Source organism: Saprolegnia parasitica (genome assembly GCF_000151545.1).
Source record: "Saprolegnia parasitica CBS 223.65 unplaced genomic scaffold supercont2.29, whole genome shotgun sequence".
NCBI classification, from domain to species: Eukaryota; Oomycota; class Saprolegniomycetes; order Saprolegniales; family Saprolegniaceae; genus Saprolegnia; species Saprolegnia parasitica.
The window spans coordinates 178,376-192,263 of record NW_012156423.1 but is presented as its reverse complement, the minus strand read 5'-3'; the positions used below and the strand labels follow the sequence as shown (position 1 = coordinate 192,263).

The 13,888-nt window shown below is 61.4% G+C and overlaps 4 protein-coding genes across 4 annotated transcripts; 2 read left to right on the top strand and 2 right to left on the bottom strand.

The window, feature by feature from the left end:
• Positions 1-534: 534 nt before the first annotated feature.
• On the top strand, positions 535-11,121 carry SPRG_07007 (hypothetical protein). Its single transcript, XM_012346469.1, has 9 exons — positions 535-1,583; positions 1,632-1,732; positions 1,778-2,401; positions 2,448-5,730; positions 5,781-6,478; positions 6,502-7,849; positions 7,901-8,181; positions 8,227-10,522; positions 10,578-11,121. Exons 1-9 carry the CDS (start codon positions 573-575, stop codon positions 11,091-11,093), a joined length of 10,158 nt encoding a protein of 3,385 aa, XP_012201859.1. The 5' UTR covers positions 535-572; the 3' UTR covers positions 11,094-11,121.
• A 23-nt stretch (positions 11,122-11,144) lies between these two features.
• Positions 11,145-11,399, bottom strand: SPRG_07006 (hypothetical protein; the record flags this gene model as incomplete). Its single annotated transcript, XM_012346468.1, has 2 exons — positions 11,145-11,360; positions 11,382-11,399. The coding sequence occupies 2 exons, from the start codon at positions 11,397-11,399 to the stop codon at positions 11,145-11,147; spliced, it is 234 nt and encodes a 77-aa protein (XP_012201858.1).
• Positions 11,400-11,505: 106 nt separating this feature from the next.
• Positions 11,506-12,447, top strand: SPRG_07005 (hypothetical protein). The gene is made up of 6 exons (XM_012346467.1): positions 11,506-11,785; positions 11,830-11,873; positions 11,923-11,978; positions 12,027-12,110; positions 12,162-12,317; positions 12,364-12,447. Exons 1-6 carry the CDS (start codon positions 11,538-11,540, stop codon positions 12,376-12,378), a joined length of 603 nt encoding a protein of 200 aa, XP_012201857.1. The 5' UTR covers positions 11,506-11,537; the 3' UTR covers positions 12,379-12,447.
• SPRG_07004 (hypothetical protein) lies at positions 12,389-13,729 on the bottom strand. The gene is made up of 4 exons (XM_012346466.1): positions 13,200-13,729; positions 13,079-13,156; positions 12,858-13,033; positions 12,389-12,809 (listed from the first exon to the last, which is right to left on the bottom strand). Exons 1-4 carry the CDS (start codon positions 13,677-13,679, stop codon positions 12,701-12,703), a joined length of 843 nt encoding a protein of 280 aa, XP_012201856.1. The 5' UTR covers positions 13,680-13,729; the 3' UTR covers positions 12,389-12,700.
• Between the last annotated feature and the right edge of the window lie 159 nt (positions 13,730-13,888).

Sequence of the window (13,888 nt, the reverse complement as noted above, 5' to 3'; positions counted from 1 at the left end):
AAGTAAAGAACGAATGAAATGCTTGTTAAATATAGATCGGGCCGAAACGACATGTGTAAATAGTGTAGTGTATGACGAGTTCCGACTAGAGAGACGCGTCGTGGACTGTCATGCGCTGTGCGTTGGTCTGGCCGCATTACGCACATGCGATCGACGAGGCGTGGGCAAGCCGCCTTCGCGAGACTTCGATGGCAACTCACGATCCACTCACCCAAGCAGCAAATTGTGTAAAATAGTGTGAATCGTGAGAGCACTGTGGTGTGATCGCACATTGATCGGCATCCGACCTAGCCTTGGACATGGCTTGTACATGTATTAATAAGCCACATCAATGTATCGTGAGCTGTCGTTGGAGAAGAGACAGTGCGCACAAAGCTTGCAACACGCTGTCAAGGCGGCACGGTGTGGACATGACCTCAAATAGTGTTGTATACTATTGAAAAGGTTTAATATTAAATGTGAGAGGATATGCAATGCTACGATGCAAGGTGCGACCACTGACTGGGAATCCGCGCATCTAATTGGCTGAAATCACCGCCGAGGAGAGAGCTTTCGGGGTCCCTTGATCATCGATGCCATCGAAGAAGCGGCGCGGGTTCCGGCGCAAGGGAAGCGACGGCGAGGGCAGCTCGAGCGAGAAGGGGGTACTGAGCCCGACGGCAAGCGGCCGGCCGAAGCTGCTTATGGGGCGGCCGGCGCTGGGCATTCGGGCGCTGGCCTCGTCGGCCATGGATCCGGCCAACCTCTTTGGCTTTGGCGATGTGTACCTCTCGGACCTCTCGAGCTTGCGCCAATTCGAGCTCATCAACCTGCAGCCGTTCCCGGTGCGCGTGGGCCTGAATGCGGAGCTGCGTAAGCCATTCCATGCCAGCACGTGGGGCTTCCAGACGCACAACGAGAACCTACCCGACGACGACGGCGTCGTAGAGTCGCCTCTCGTCCGAAGCATGTCCAAGTCGTCGTTCTCGTCGTCGCTTGCCGACACGGTTTTTCTTGACGAAGGCTTTAACGAGCTTTTCAACCAAATGGGGCTCATCGACTCGATCGTGTTGGAGCCCAACCAAGCGCAGCGGCTTATCTTCTCGATCTGCGTCAAGCACGAAGCTTCGGGCACAGCGGCCAAGCCGTCGACGGGCTTGACGTCCAAGGCGAATGCTGGTGACGACTCGTCTGACGAAGAGCGACTGTACTTGAACGAGAGCTCGTTCGCGGCGCTCTCGGGGCGGCTCATCTTTTCGACGACCATCTTGTCGCCAGACCGGTCGCCGACGTCGCCGGTTGGCGCGCTCGATGCGATCACGATCCCGATCCAGGGCAACGTGTGCCGATCGCTGCTGCGCCTCGACGTGAAGGAGCTCCACTTTGACGACTGCATTCCCGGCGGGTCGTACGTCAAGGACTTTACGGTCTGGAACCGGTCCGAGATCCCGCTCGTGTTTCGTATGATGTCGTCGATTCCCGACGACCAAAAGGCGATGCTGACGTGCTCCGACTACAACTCGGGCTACGCGATGGGCGAGAATCCGTTCCAAGTCGCTGCGTATGGGCACATGCGCGTGCGCGTGACGTACCGTCCCGTCGAGGTACAGTGTACGCTGGACGACCCGTCTATCTCACGACCCTTTTTCTAGGTCGGCGAGCATAGTTTCGAGATCCTCGTGCAAAACCTCCACGACTCGCGCAACGTCAAGACGCTCAAGGTGCACGCGATCGCGTCCAAGGAGCACCACCGGTACACCCTCGTCACCTTTCTTCTTCTTCTTCTGATCTTGTGTAGCGAGGGTCTCTCGATCCGGGAGCCGAACGGGTCCTTTCTCATGAGTGGAAGTCTCATGGACTTTGGCGACTGCTACACGGGCATGCCAACCCCCAAGATCGTGCTCATCAAAAACATGACGGAGGCGCCGCTCCACATTGAGCTCTCGAGCGACCGGCCGAAAGAAGTGACGTTTGAGCTCAAGCTTGTGGGCAACAACCGCGCGCGGTCGTCACGCTCCATGTCGACGATGCGGGGCCTGGGCTTTGACGAGCCGCTTTCGCCGACCGACTCGCGCCTCTCGCTGTCCCCGACGGCCACCTCGCCGACCAACAGCGCGTTCTTCAAGACGGAGAACGGCGACAGCGACGACGAGCCGGACGAAAACGACGGCGACGACGAAGACTTGACTTTCAGCCGCAAGCGCAACTCGTTTGAAGACACGCTCTTGAGTGAAATGGAAGACGCAGACGACGACATGGAGTTTGACGGGGAGCGGCTCGCGCCGCCACCGAGTCCGAGCAGCCCCAAGACGCACGACGAAGGCCACGCACCCAATAAGGTGCCGCTGCGCGCGCGTTCGTCACGCAAGCTTTTGCGCGTGCATTCGCGCGTAAAAGACCTCACCGAAAGCGGCATCGAGAGGTACAATGACATAGTTTAATGATTGGCACGATCGGTGGTGCATTAGTAGCGGCGCCAGTGTCTGCTCGTCGCCCGAGCGCAAGTCGACGAGCCTCGTGCGCACCAAGTCGGGTGTACGTCCTGCGCTGGACGACCACGTCAACAACTACCTCGTCGAGGCGCTCGACCTCGCGCCCGGCGTCGAGCGGACGATCGTCGTGTGGTACACGCCGACGCCGTCCGAGGTGTTTGACGTCAAGAGCTGCCGCCTCACGAAGCAGAGCTTCCGGCTCTCGTTCCGGTGCTACCAAGTCCAAGGCGCGTGGACGGGCTCAAACCAGCGCGTGTACGACCGCAGTTTGGGCAAGTCCCTCCACGCGCGGTCGCGCACGTGTACGTCGTATGTCACGATGACGCCGTCCGTGCTGCACTTTGGCGACTGCAACATTGGCGAGCTCCGGTCGAGTGCGTGCACACTCACCAACCACTCGGAGCTGCCGACGGTCGTCAAGCCATCCGTGGTCTCGAAAGTTGTCTCGACGGTCCCGAACGACGAGATGACGCTCGGGCCGAAACAGTCGCTCGAGATGAAGATTGAGATCATTCCGCGCAAGGTCAACGCCAACTACACGCGCGTGATCAACGCCGTGAATCTCAAAAACAAACTCAATCTCGCGCAAGTGTGCGTGCGCTCGAGCAACATGGATGCGCACCATGTGATTTACCACTCGCTCTTTTACAAGCTGCACACGCCGTCGAAATCGGCGTTTCTCAATTTTGAGCACGTGGCCGCCAACTCGATGAGCATCAAGGTGTTTACGCTTGAGAACATTACGAGCGCCGTGCTGCGGCTTCGCGTGCAGAGCAGCGACCCGTCGCGCGTCCAGCTCTACTACATTGCGGACCACGCCAAGACCGCGGTCGCGCTCTCGCTCGTCTCGCCCGCCGTGTCGCCGCTGGCCGCGCCGATCGAGTCGCCGCTCGTGTCGCCGGCGCCCGTGGCCGTGACGACGGCGAGCGCCGCGTCGTTGCACATGCCGCCGACGCAAACGATTCGCCGGCGCCGCTCCATTGGCAGCATCAAGGAGCTCAACGCGCCCAAGAAAACCACCGAGCTCTCGCGCCTCCAGGAGCTCTTGTCCAAGAAGAAGAAGACGACGACGGCCAAGCGCAACGGTAGTGGGACGTCCACAGCGACCCTGACGATGCCAACGACGCCCCTCGCGGCCTCGGCGACGCAAACACCAACGTCGAGTATGCCATCGGTGCCCACGGTCGTGGAGCGAAGCAATGGCAATGGCGCCAAGAAAGAGCTCGATGCGGTGACGTCCGATGTCGTCGGTATGTTTGAGTCGTTGCGTTTCGACGCCGAGCGTGAGAAGGACACGGTGACCTTGATTCGTGAGCGCGTCCGGCGGTTCCATCAGCTCGTGGCCGACAAGCATCTCGTGCCTGTGCTCACGACAAAGGAGTGGAACGTCCGCATTCCCGCCAAAGGGTCGCTTCCGATCCTTGCCGTCTTTACGCCCAAGGTTGGCGAAGAGACGCCGGAGAAATCTCGCGTCGAAAAGTACAAGGTGTTTGTCACGCTACCGGCGGGCGGCAACCAACAAGGGCGGCACCCGGACCTCTCGGCGTCGGCTTCGCTCGGGCACTCGCTGCACCCGTTCGACACGCGCCCGTCTGTGCGCGAATTGCTGCTCAAGAGCCGCGTGTGTCGCTCCGTGCTGCAAGTGAACCAGAAGAACATCAACTTTGGTCGCATCACGACGTTCAGCAAGAGCTCCAAGAAGGTGCTTGTCCGCAACGGGTCGGCGATTCCGCTCGTGTACATGATTGAGAAGACGGGGTCGATCTCGTCTGGGTTTCTCGAGATCAAGGACGGCGACGTTGGCGTCATCAAACCCTTCGGGGCGCGCCACGTGTGCTTTGAGTTTCAGCCGACGCTAGCGGGCCCGTTCGAGGAGAAGCTCAAGATTGTCAACGTCCAGGACGTCGAGAACTCGGTGTTTGTCACGATCAAGGCCAAGGTCGTCAAGCGCGAGACGTTCAAACTGCCGCAGGCCGGCCAGCCCATCTCGGTCGGCACGTGCCTTGTCGACGAGCCGAGCGACGCATTCAAGCTCACGATTCGCAACATGAGTCGCAAGAAGCGCGAGTACGTCATCGAGGTGGACACGGCGACGGGCTTCTCGGTGCCGTCGCTGCGTCCGACGTTTACCTTCAACTTGGATGCAGTCCCCGCGGCCAACATTACGCAAGCGCAGGAGAAGAAGCTCGACGAAGAGCTCGAGAAGCTCGAGCACAAGCTTCGGATCGCGGTCACAAAGAAGAAGGAAGACAAGATTGGGAAGCTCAACTCCAAGATCAGTCACGTCAAGGCGCTTTTATCGGGCGAAGGCAGTGCCGAGACAGGCAAACACCCGCCACGGAGTAGCGCGTCGGCGTACGACAGTGGCAACAGCGACACCGAGTCCGAGTCCGAGTCGCGGACGCCGCTCCGGCGCCAGATTGTTCGCCGGCGGTCGGTCCCCACCGTCGTGCACAACACGCTGCACTTTACGCTCGAGCCCGAGTCGACGGGGCGCATTGTCGGCACGGTCGTCTTCAAGCAGGAGGGCGACGTCGTGTCGGCGAAGAAGGCCGGTCCGCACCGCCGCCGCCACCACGGACGCCGCGGCAAAAACATGCTGCCGCCGACATCGGTGCCGGGCGCCGCGACCCCAATCTTTGGCGTCGGCAAGTTTCTCTTTTACGAGCAGCAAAACAAGGATGTGATGAAGGAGCTGCAGTACAAGGCCGACGTGTACCTGCGGACCCCCGCGGGGGAGAACGCGTACTGCCGTGTCGTCGGCAAAACGCTGCTTCCGCCCATGCCGTTCCGGGATCCGGTGCCGACCAAACCGGCCATCGATCGGTTCCAGGTCAGCGTCGGGCAGCTCGGTGCGACGCGACCGTCGACGCTGCTCCTACCGATCGAAGAAGCACCCAGTGACGCGCTGGGATGGCTCCTCGAGGTGCGCGCAAAGGAAGCAAGCACGCTCGAGCTCAAGTGGGTGCCAACGGATGCGTTCCAAGACGTTGTTGGGCTCGCGGTCGCCATGGCCGACGACGTGCCCATGGTTCTGCCGCAAAAACTCGCGATCGCTCCGGACACGACTTCGACCCTGCACGTGCGCTGGCATTTCGCGGCCAAGTCGGGCATCGAGGCCACGGCGCCGCTGGCGACGACGCTGGGCAAGCTCGCGCTGCCGTCCGAGTGGAAGAAGACGGGCGAAATTCCCGCCGGCCGTCTCGTGCTCAGCGACGGCAAGTCGACTTCAAGCATCGATGTCATGCTCGTCAAGACGGTCCAACGGTCGCTGCATCTCGATCGGACCGCGTCGACCTCGGCGAGCAGCAGCTTGGCGCGATCGTGCACGGCGTCTTTTATGTCTGCAACGCGTCCGCGACGCCGGTCAAGTTTCTCGTGCTCGTCTCGTCGACCGGCCCCGATGACGCGCCACCGAAAGCAACCAACCTCGTGCTCCCGACGGCAACAGGGCGCGTCGACGGCAACGGACGCACGCCGATCCGGTTCACGTACACGGGCACGACCTCGGGCAAGCACACGGAGGTGATCCTCGTCCGGAACCTCAACGACCGGCTCGACTCGACGAATGTCACGATCAACGTGCGCGTGACGCGACCCGTGTACGTGCGCATCCCGGAGCTCGACCCGCACTTGACGGGCCAGCTCACGGACCTCAACATTGGCCCGTGCTACGTCACGGCCGACGAGATCGATGGCAAGTTTAGCAAGGTGCGCAAGATCACGCTCGTGTCCCAGGTCACGGAAACGCTGCTCCTTTGCGCATCCTCGAACCTCAAGACGCAGTGCTACGTGTACGAAGACGCGGCGCTGCAGCACGATGCGACCAACATCATCTTGCCGGGCATGGAGGCCACGGATCTGTACATTGCGTTCCGGCCGCGCTTGCCAGCCGACGCGTTCAAGACCGGCGCGTCGCGCGACCTCATGGGCGGCATCCGCATGCAGTTGTTTCGGGAAAAGGACGCGCTCGAGGACCGCGAGCTCGCAGCCGAGTTTACCGTCAAGTTTGTGGCGTCGCGGGCGCGAGCTTGGCCACCGTGGTGCCCCGCGAGATTGACTTTGGGACCGAGCTCAACATTGGCCGGCTCCAGCGCTGCAAGACGCACGAAGGGTGTTTCGAGCTCACCAACGTCAACAAGTCGCTGCCGCTGACGTACCGCGTGTACGTTGCATCCGTGCACGAAGCCGGCTACTCGGACGACGACGAGTCGCTGCACGTCTCGCTCCGGCACGAAAAAGGCGAGATCCCGCCGGGCGAGTCGTGCCGCATCGACTTCAACGTGGCTGCCTTTACGCACGGCCTCTTCCGCCGACGGATCGTGGTCGAGAATGTCTACAACCCACAGAACGTCAACACGGTCGACGTTGTGCTCTTTGTCGACAATGGCAGCATTGCGTGCGACGTCGTGCCGCGCGCGGCCTTGTACACGCTGCAAGACCGCCTCCGCGCGATGCTGCAAGGCGACCTTTTGGCGACGAAAGGCAGTGTGCTCACGCTCGGGACGGTGCCGGTCATCTCGAGCGAGCCCCTCGGCTTGGTCGCAAATGGTGACAACCAGCGCCAGTACCGCATCTTCCAGCCGTCGACGGTCGCGGACCACCGGTCGTACGTCTCGCTCGTGAACCGCTCGTCGCGCTCCGTGACGCTGCGTCCGATCTCGAACCTCCCGCTGCTCTTTACGTGGCTTGCGGTCGAGGCACAGGCAGCAATGCATTCCGTCCCGACGTTTGCAAATGGCATTATGGCGGCCGATGCGCGCGAGCTCTCGGCAGTGCCCAGCAGTAGCGCGACCGTTGCCGGCCTCTACACGGGCCCGGTGTGTACGCTCGAGCCGCATACGATCGTGGTGGTGGCGACGCAGTTTGCGCCGGTGGCGTGCTCCGGCCTCTTGCCGATTGATGCGATTGACGCGGGAAAGACCGTGCCGCTCCAAGGCATGATTGCGTTCCAGAGTTTCGAGGACCACCACGAGCAGTGCGAGGCGACGACGCTTGGCGTGCTGCCCGTCACGGGTGTCTACGGCGAGTCGCGCCTCCAGCTGCTCTCGTCGCACATCTCGCTCGGCAAAATCGGCTACTCGACAGCGTGGTCGCCGTGCACGTTTGAGGTCGACGTCAAGAACATGGCCGACATTCCTGGCCTCTTTTGTCTCGGACCGCTCCCGTCGTGCTTGGTGCTGCTCGAAATTCGCCGCGCGGCGCGCGTTCCGTCCCCGAAGAACAGCCATCAGGACGAGGACGGTGGGGCATCTGGTGTCCACTCGCTCCAAGAGCAGCTCGCAACTGCGCTCTCGGGTGCCGTCTCGGATGTCTTTTACGAAATCGACGGCCGGGCGACAGCGACCCTCGTGTTCGAGTGCCTCCACACCCCCGAGGTACCTCTCTCTTTGCTATTGTCCTCGGTATTAGTATTCAACCGATACTAGTACCTCAGCGCCGGGCGGCACGAGCTCAGTGTGAGTCTCTTCAACTTTCACAACCCGCACAACACGCAGGTCGTCACGGTCTCGGCGCATGTGATTGCGAATTACATGGACATTGCGCTCGAGAGTGACTGCACTCGGCATGACGAGGCGCTCGTCGCGTACGTCCCGCCGCTCGTGTTGCCGAGCGACGCGCCCTCCGGCTTTCTCTGCACGATCCACAACGTGTTTGACGACGACCTCGAGATCAAGCTCTCGTGCCACGCGGCCGACGCGCTCGCAAGGTACGGCCTCTTGCAGACGACGAAGATTCTTATGCAATTCCGTAGTGTGCTGGACGTGGCCGTCGTGTCGCGGTCGTCCAACACGCCTCTGACGGCGCTGACGCTGCCACCCGGCGAGCACGTGGATGTGCGCGTGCACTGCAGCATGCTGCCGGGTGCGACGTGGACGGACCTCCCGTTTGCGTCGTCGGGCGATGGCTCGCGCTTTGACGACGCGTGCGATCTCGGCATGTTGAGCATCGCCGCCACCGCCCTGGACTCGGCGGCGCGCATCCGCGAGATCGCGATCAAGGGCGCCCTTGTGCTCGGACAGTCGTTTAGCCTCTCGGCGCGCCAGCTGCGGTTCCACGCCAACCCGCTGCCGCGCTCGAGCTGCTACCAGCTGCAGCAAAGCTCGGACTGCTTTTGGATCCAGAACCCGTCGACGACGCAGCCGCTCACGTTCGAGGTCACGTCGTTTTCGACGCACGTGCCCGGGCTCTGCTTTCTGCACAAGGAGACGTCGGCCGCGGCGATGGGCGACGTCCTCTGCGCGGTCGTGACGCCAGCGACTGGTACGATCGCGCCAAAGAGCTCGATGAAGGTGCTCGTGCATCTTGAAGAGTGCACGCACGCGGGTCACGAGGCGCACAGCGAGCCCAACGTCATGCGTCTCTCGGTGCGCGACGTCACCGCGTCCAGCGCGTCGCTCATTGACGTGCTGCTTGTCATGGAAGAAGCCGAGATGGCTGCGCTTCCACCCGCCGTCATCCAGAGCGCCGTCTCGAAGCGTCGGCCGCGACTCGATACAACGTCCTCGGATCCCAGTACGCTGCTTGAGGACCACGTCACGGTCGAGGCGGCGGTCGTTGAGAGTGACGCAGCGTCGTCGCCGCCGCCGTCCGAGGTCGTCGAGGCGGCGACCGATGCGCTTTTGACCGTGCGCGGGTGCACGCCGGCTGAAAACTCGACGCTCGACAATACGCTGTACGTCATTGACGTCGGGCAGCACACGGTGCGCGCGGGCGGCGAGGTCGAGTGGGAGATCACACTGCACAACGAGCAAGAAAAGAGCGTCGGGTACCGGCTGTACCTTGCGGACGCGAAAGCCTCGTCGTGGCTGCGCCTGAGCAAGTCGCATGGGTCGCTGCTGTCGTACCAGACGATCGTGCTCCGCTTTGCGCGCGATGTCGTCGGCGTCTACTCGACGTTCCTCGTGCTCGAAAATGTCGGCAACCCCAGCGATCTCAAGCTCATTCGTGTCAAGATGGAGGTGATTGCGGACCTCAACGCGCTCCGGGCGATGGCGAAAGACAAGTCGGACACGAACCTCTTTCGCGTGCTCGTGTCCAACTACTCAGGCTCGAAGCGGCAGCGGCGCAAGTCGTCGGAGTTTTCGCTGACGCCGGAGGACCCGCCGTCGCGCTTGGAGATCGAGTACGGCGACGTGTTTTACGACAAGCTGTACCACAACCACTCGGTGCTGCTCGAGAACTTTTCGAGCTTGTCGCTCGACTTTATGCTCTCGAGCAACGGCCGGCCGCACGAAGTCGGCTTCTCCATGTCGCCGACCTCGTTCAACGAGATTAGCAGCGTGACGCTCGGCGCGTACCAGCGACTGCAAGTGTTTCTCAACTTTCGCCCGGCGCCCAAGAAGGCGACGGCCACGTCCGAGAGCTGGGTGCGCAACATTGAAGTCTACGTCAACTGCCGGCTTGTCAAGGACTTTCGCGAGACGGTCTTTCTGAAAGCGACGTGCAACATGCCGCAGCTCCACGTGCACATTGCGCACGCGCAGCCGACGCTCGGCGACTGGCCGACGTACCACGAGCCGGCGCTGCCCTACTTTGCCGCGCAGCCGACGTTCCTCGGCATGGGCTTCTCCGCGCCCGAGTCCATCTTGTGCGAAGACTCGCCGACCGATATGCAAGCGGACGCCAAGTTCATCGTGCTACGGAACGTGCGCCATGACGTGAACGCGCACGTGGCGATCCGGAACGACAGCATGTTTTTCGAGGTGAAGGTCGACCACATTGTCGACGTCGATGGCGTCCTCGCGCCCCTCGCGCTGCGCGTCGACGGCGACCAGAAGCACGCGACGCTGTCGCTCAAGCTCGAGCCGCACGATATTGCTGTGCTGCGCATCGAGCCCAACCTCGAGCTTTTGCGCAAGCACCGGCAGCAGTGGGAGCACAGCGTGAAGGAGCACATTGCGTTTTACAACATGAAGCAGTTTGCCGAGCACTACCACGTGTCGCTGAGCTTCACGCCGAGCAACATGTCGAGCTTCCTCAACGCGCCGCAGCTCCGCGAAGCCTACCCGTTCTCGACGCTCGAAGACACGATCGCCAAGTTCCTCAAGGTACGTTTCGAGGTGGTTCGTATCACGTTCATAGTGATGATGGTATGATGTGTAGACCTTTCAGCTGTTTTGGAAGGACCTCCACACCGTGCTGCTCGATTCGGACCTCGACGACGACAACCGCCGGTCGCTCTTGTACGAGCTCGAGCACGCGATCGACCTCGTCGTGCCCGTGAGTCCGCGCCCGCACGGCCGCCTCGGCCAGGCCACGATCCCGCAGTCGTACCGGGCGCTCTACTTCGACTTTTACTACATTACGGACGAGCTCATCTGGTACGGTGTCCGGAGCAACGCGGGTCGCCACACGGTGACGCTGGCCGACTTGGTCTACGGCGTCGTCTTTGGCCACGAGGTCTTTACCTGCATCTTTGAGGCGGCGAGTGGTCCGTCGCCGCTGCTGCCGCTGCTGCAAAAGCACCGGCTCGAAAAGTTCATGGACGTCCGCCGCCTCCTGCTGCCATGGACACGCCAGCTCGGGTACTTTTTAAGCTTCTTCCCGGAGAACCAAGAGACGACACTACCGCTGCGCCAGCTCTACGAGCCGCTCAAGCGCTCCGACCTCCAGCGATAAGCAGCCACAATAAGAACCATGCATCGATACTATTACGATCGGCGTTACGTGTTAGCCCCACTCGGCCGGCAGAATGGCAAACGCATGTGGCGGCGCTGGCCGCAGCGACGGCGGCAGCGAGAGGTCGGTGGCTGGCCCCGCCGGCGTCCACTGGCCGTCGGTCCGCGCCGCGCCCGTGTCGATCGCATCGTACCACAGCTTGACGTTGGCCTTATGGGCACGCCCAGAGAGGTGCTTCTTCCGCGCCTCGTGCGAGTCCGTGAACGACTTGTCGCAGTACGCGCAGACGTACGTCTCCTTGCCCATGTGTCGCGATGCAAATGGACCGAAAAATCCGAAATTCACACGTTTAGTGGCATGAAATCGATCGAAATCCCGGAAAACGCAGTACCAGGGTAGAGGGTAGGGGGCCGTCCTTTTTGGTTGCAAGGCAGGAATTGCGAGATGGATCTGGACGCGTGCTTGGACATCCTCAAGGCCCGCCACGGCTGCGACCACGGCGACCACGAGGAGCATGCTAACCATCAAGCGACGCCCTGCGCCGTGGCCAACGTCAAGCAGACGCTCGCGCACGACCTCCACCTCGAGAGCAGCGTGCCCGACGACCTGTATGCGACGACGACCCGCGGCTTGTACGATGCGTTCATGCGCTGCCAAAGCAAGCGCGTCGAGATCTACGCGCGCTTCGAGACGTAGGCGTGGCATGCTACCGACGTCTTGTGATGCATGGTACTAGGGGCTTTGTCGAGCTCATGTTCAAGGACGAATTTGCCGTCTTTTGTACGCTCGCTGCCACGCAGCATGCATGGACTCATGATGCTGCGAGTAGCTCAAGAAATCACCAAGCATTTTGCGGCTGTGAGCGCCGAGATCAACCGCATCGAGGTCTCTTCGTGCGCGATGCACGTACCTCATGTCGATCGATGGTGCTAGGCGACGCTCCGCGCTCGCGACGCGACGACGCTCGCCACCCTCATCCGCAAGGTTCAGGTCCAGGAGAAGGAAAAACTTCTGCTTGTACGATGATATATGCTCTCTGTCCTCTTCCTACAAAGCGAATCTGCGTAGACATCAGCCTTGCTCTTGGAGCGCATGCGATCCAAGCAGACGCGCGACGACGACGTGTCGGCCAGCATCTACGAGACCTCGATCCGGTCCATGGAGGGTACCCACACCAAGATCATTGAAGCCATCAACGAGCTCCTCGTCGAGATGCAGTACGAGGTACTCGTCACATCCTCTCCATCCTTGTCGCTGTCCGTGGCCGTAGGTCGCGGAGCTTTAAGCATAAACACGTACAGAATGGAAACACAGCTAGTAGACGACAGATTATGGACACGTCCTGTATTGCGCTTCGTTGGCTTAGTCCGCCTTGGACTTGGCGGCCGCGGCCGACTCCTTGAGCGTGAAGATCTGAGCGGTCTCGGGCACGGCGCCGTAGTTGACAAAGAGGTGCGCGGTCTTGAAGAAGGCCGAGACGATCGGCTCGTCGTTCTTGCGCACGAGGTGCGGGTACGCGGCCGCAAAGTGCTTGGTGGCTTCCTTCAGCTTGTAGTGCGGGATGATCGGAAAGAGGTGGTGGACCTGGTGCGTGCCAATGTTGTGGCTCAAGTTGTCGACGAACGCGCCGTACGAGCGGTCGACGCTCGAGAGGTTGCCCTTGACGTACGTCCACTCCGAGTCGCCGTACCACGGCGTCGCCTCGTCGTTGTGGTGCTATCGCCATACATGTAAGAAGAGATCACGACGGGCAAGAGCACGTACCAAGAAGGTCGTGACGACGAGGAACGAGGCAAAGCAAAGAGTGGCGCGTAGTAGTAGAGGCCCATGACGGCAAAGCCGAACGAGTACGTGAGGTACGCGTACGCAGCGAAGAAGGCGGCCCAGACGCCGAGCGACACGATGACGGCCGACGCACGGCGGAGGAGGAGCGGGTCCCACTAGCAGATGCATCATGAGTTGTTTCGTCGAGCGCTGCGTTGTACCGGGTCAAAGTGGCTCATCGTGCGCGGGGCATAGCCGACCTTGAGATACACAAACCACGCACCACCGAGCGTGTAGACCTATGCGCACGTGAGCCTCGGCGATCGGTGGTAAGAGGCGTACCCACTGGCGCACGTCCTGGAGGTCCTTGACCGACCGGTGCGGGTAAAAGATCTCGTCCTTGTCGATGTTGCCCGTGTTCTTGTGGTGGTGGCGGTGCGTCACGCGCCAGCTCTCGAACGGCGTCAGGATCGCCGAGTGCATGATGCAGCCAACGATAAAGTTGACGCTGTGGTAGCGCGAGAAGGCCGAGTGGCCGCAGTCGTGGCCGACCGTGAAGAAGCCCCAGAAGATGACGCCCTGCACGTAGATGTAGGCGGCGCAGACAAGCGCATGGAGCACAGCGTTCTCGGCAATGAACGGCGTCGAGCGCGCCGCGTAGAGCAGCGCCGCCGAGGCCGACGCGTTGAAGATCGCGCGGACCGTGTAGTAGAGCGAGAGGCCGAGGTTGGACTCAAAGCACGCGTTCGGGATCGAGTGCTTGAGCTCCGTGAGCGTCGGGAACTCGGTCTTGGACTTCTCCTCGGTACCGATGCTGCTCATGATGGATGATATCGACCAGTGGCGACCGGATCGCGCCGGTTCAAGCTCGCGACCTTCGACGTCACGAGGTCGGATCCGATGACGTCAACCAAATCTTGTATACAAACCGCAAGTCGACAGGCGCGTTCGATTATTGATTGGACCTTTCGACGTCGAATTGGTTGGCGTTGACGGCCATGTGCGGGTAATCGCAAGTATGACGCACCTGC

Bases quoted from the DNA above. Each gene is read 5' to 3' on its own strand.
- SPRG_07004 (XM_012346466.1), bottom strand. From the start codon at position 13,679: ATGAGCAGCATCGGTACCGAGGAGAAGTCCAAGACCGAGTTCCCGACG. The intron at 13,034-13,078 runs GTACAACGCAGC...TGCATCTGCTAG, and splicing joins CGATGAGCCACTTTGACCCG to TGGGACCCGCTCCTCCTCCG. The intron at 12,810-12,857 runs GTACGTGCTCTT...GTATGGCGATAG, and splicing joins TCGTCGTCACGACCTTCTTG to CACCACAACGACGAGGCGAC.
- SPRG_07007 (XM_012346469.1), top strand. From the start codon at position 573: ATGCCATCGAAGAAGCGGCGCGGGTTCCGGCGCAAGGGAAGCGACGGC. The intron at 1,584-1,631 runs GTACAGTGTACG...CCCTTTTTCTAG, and splicing joins TGACGTACCGTCCCGTCGAG to GTCGGCGAGCATAGTTTCGA. The intron at 1,733-1,777 runs GTACACCCTCGT...GATCTTGTGTAG, and splicing joins GCGTCCAAGGAGCACCACCG to CGAGGGTCTCTCGATCCGGG.
- SPRG_07005 (XM_012346467.1), top strand. From the start codon at position 11,538: ATGGATCTGGACGCGTGCTTGGACATCCTCAAGGCCCGCCACGGCTGC. The intron at 11,786-11,829 runs GTAGGCGTGGCA...GCATGGTACTAG, and splicing joins ATCTACGCGCGCTTCGAGAC to GGGCTTTGTCGAGCTCATGT. The intron at 11,874-11,922 runs GTACGCTCGCTG...TGCTGCGAGTAG, and splicing joins GGACGAATTTGCCGTCTTTT to CTCAAGAAATCACCAAGCAT.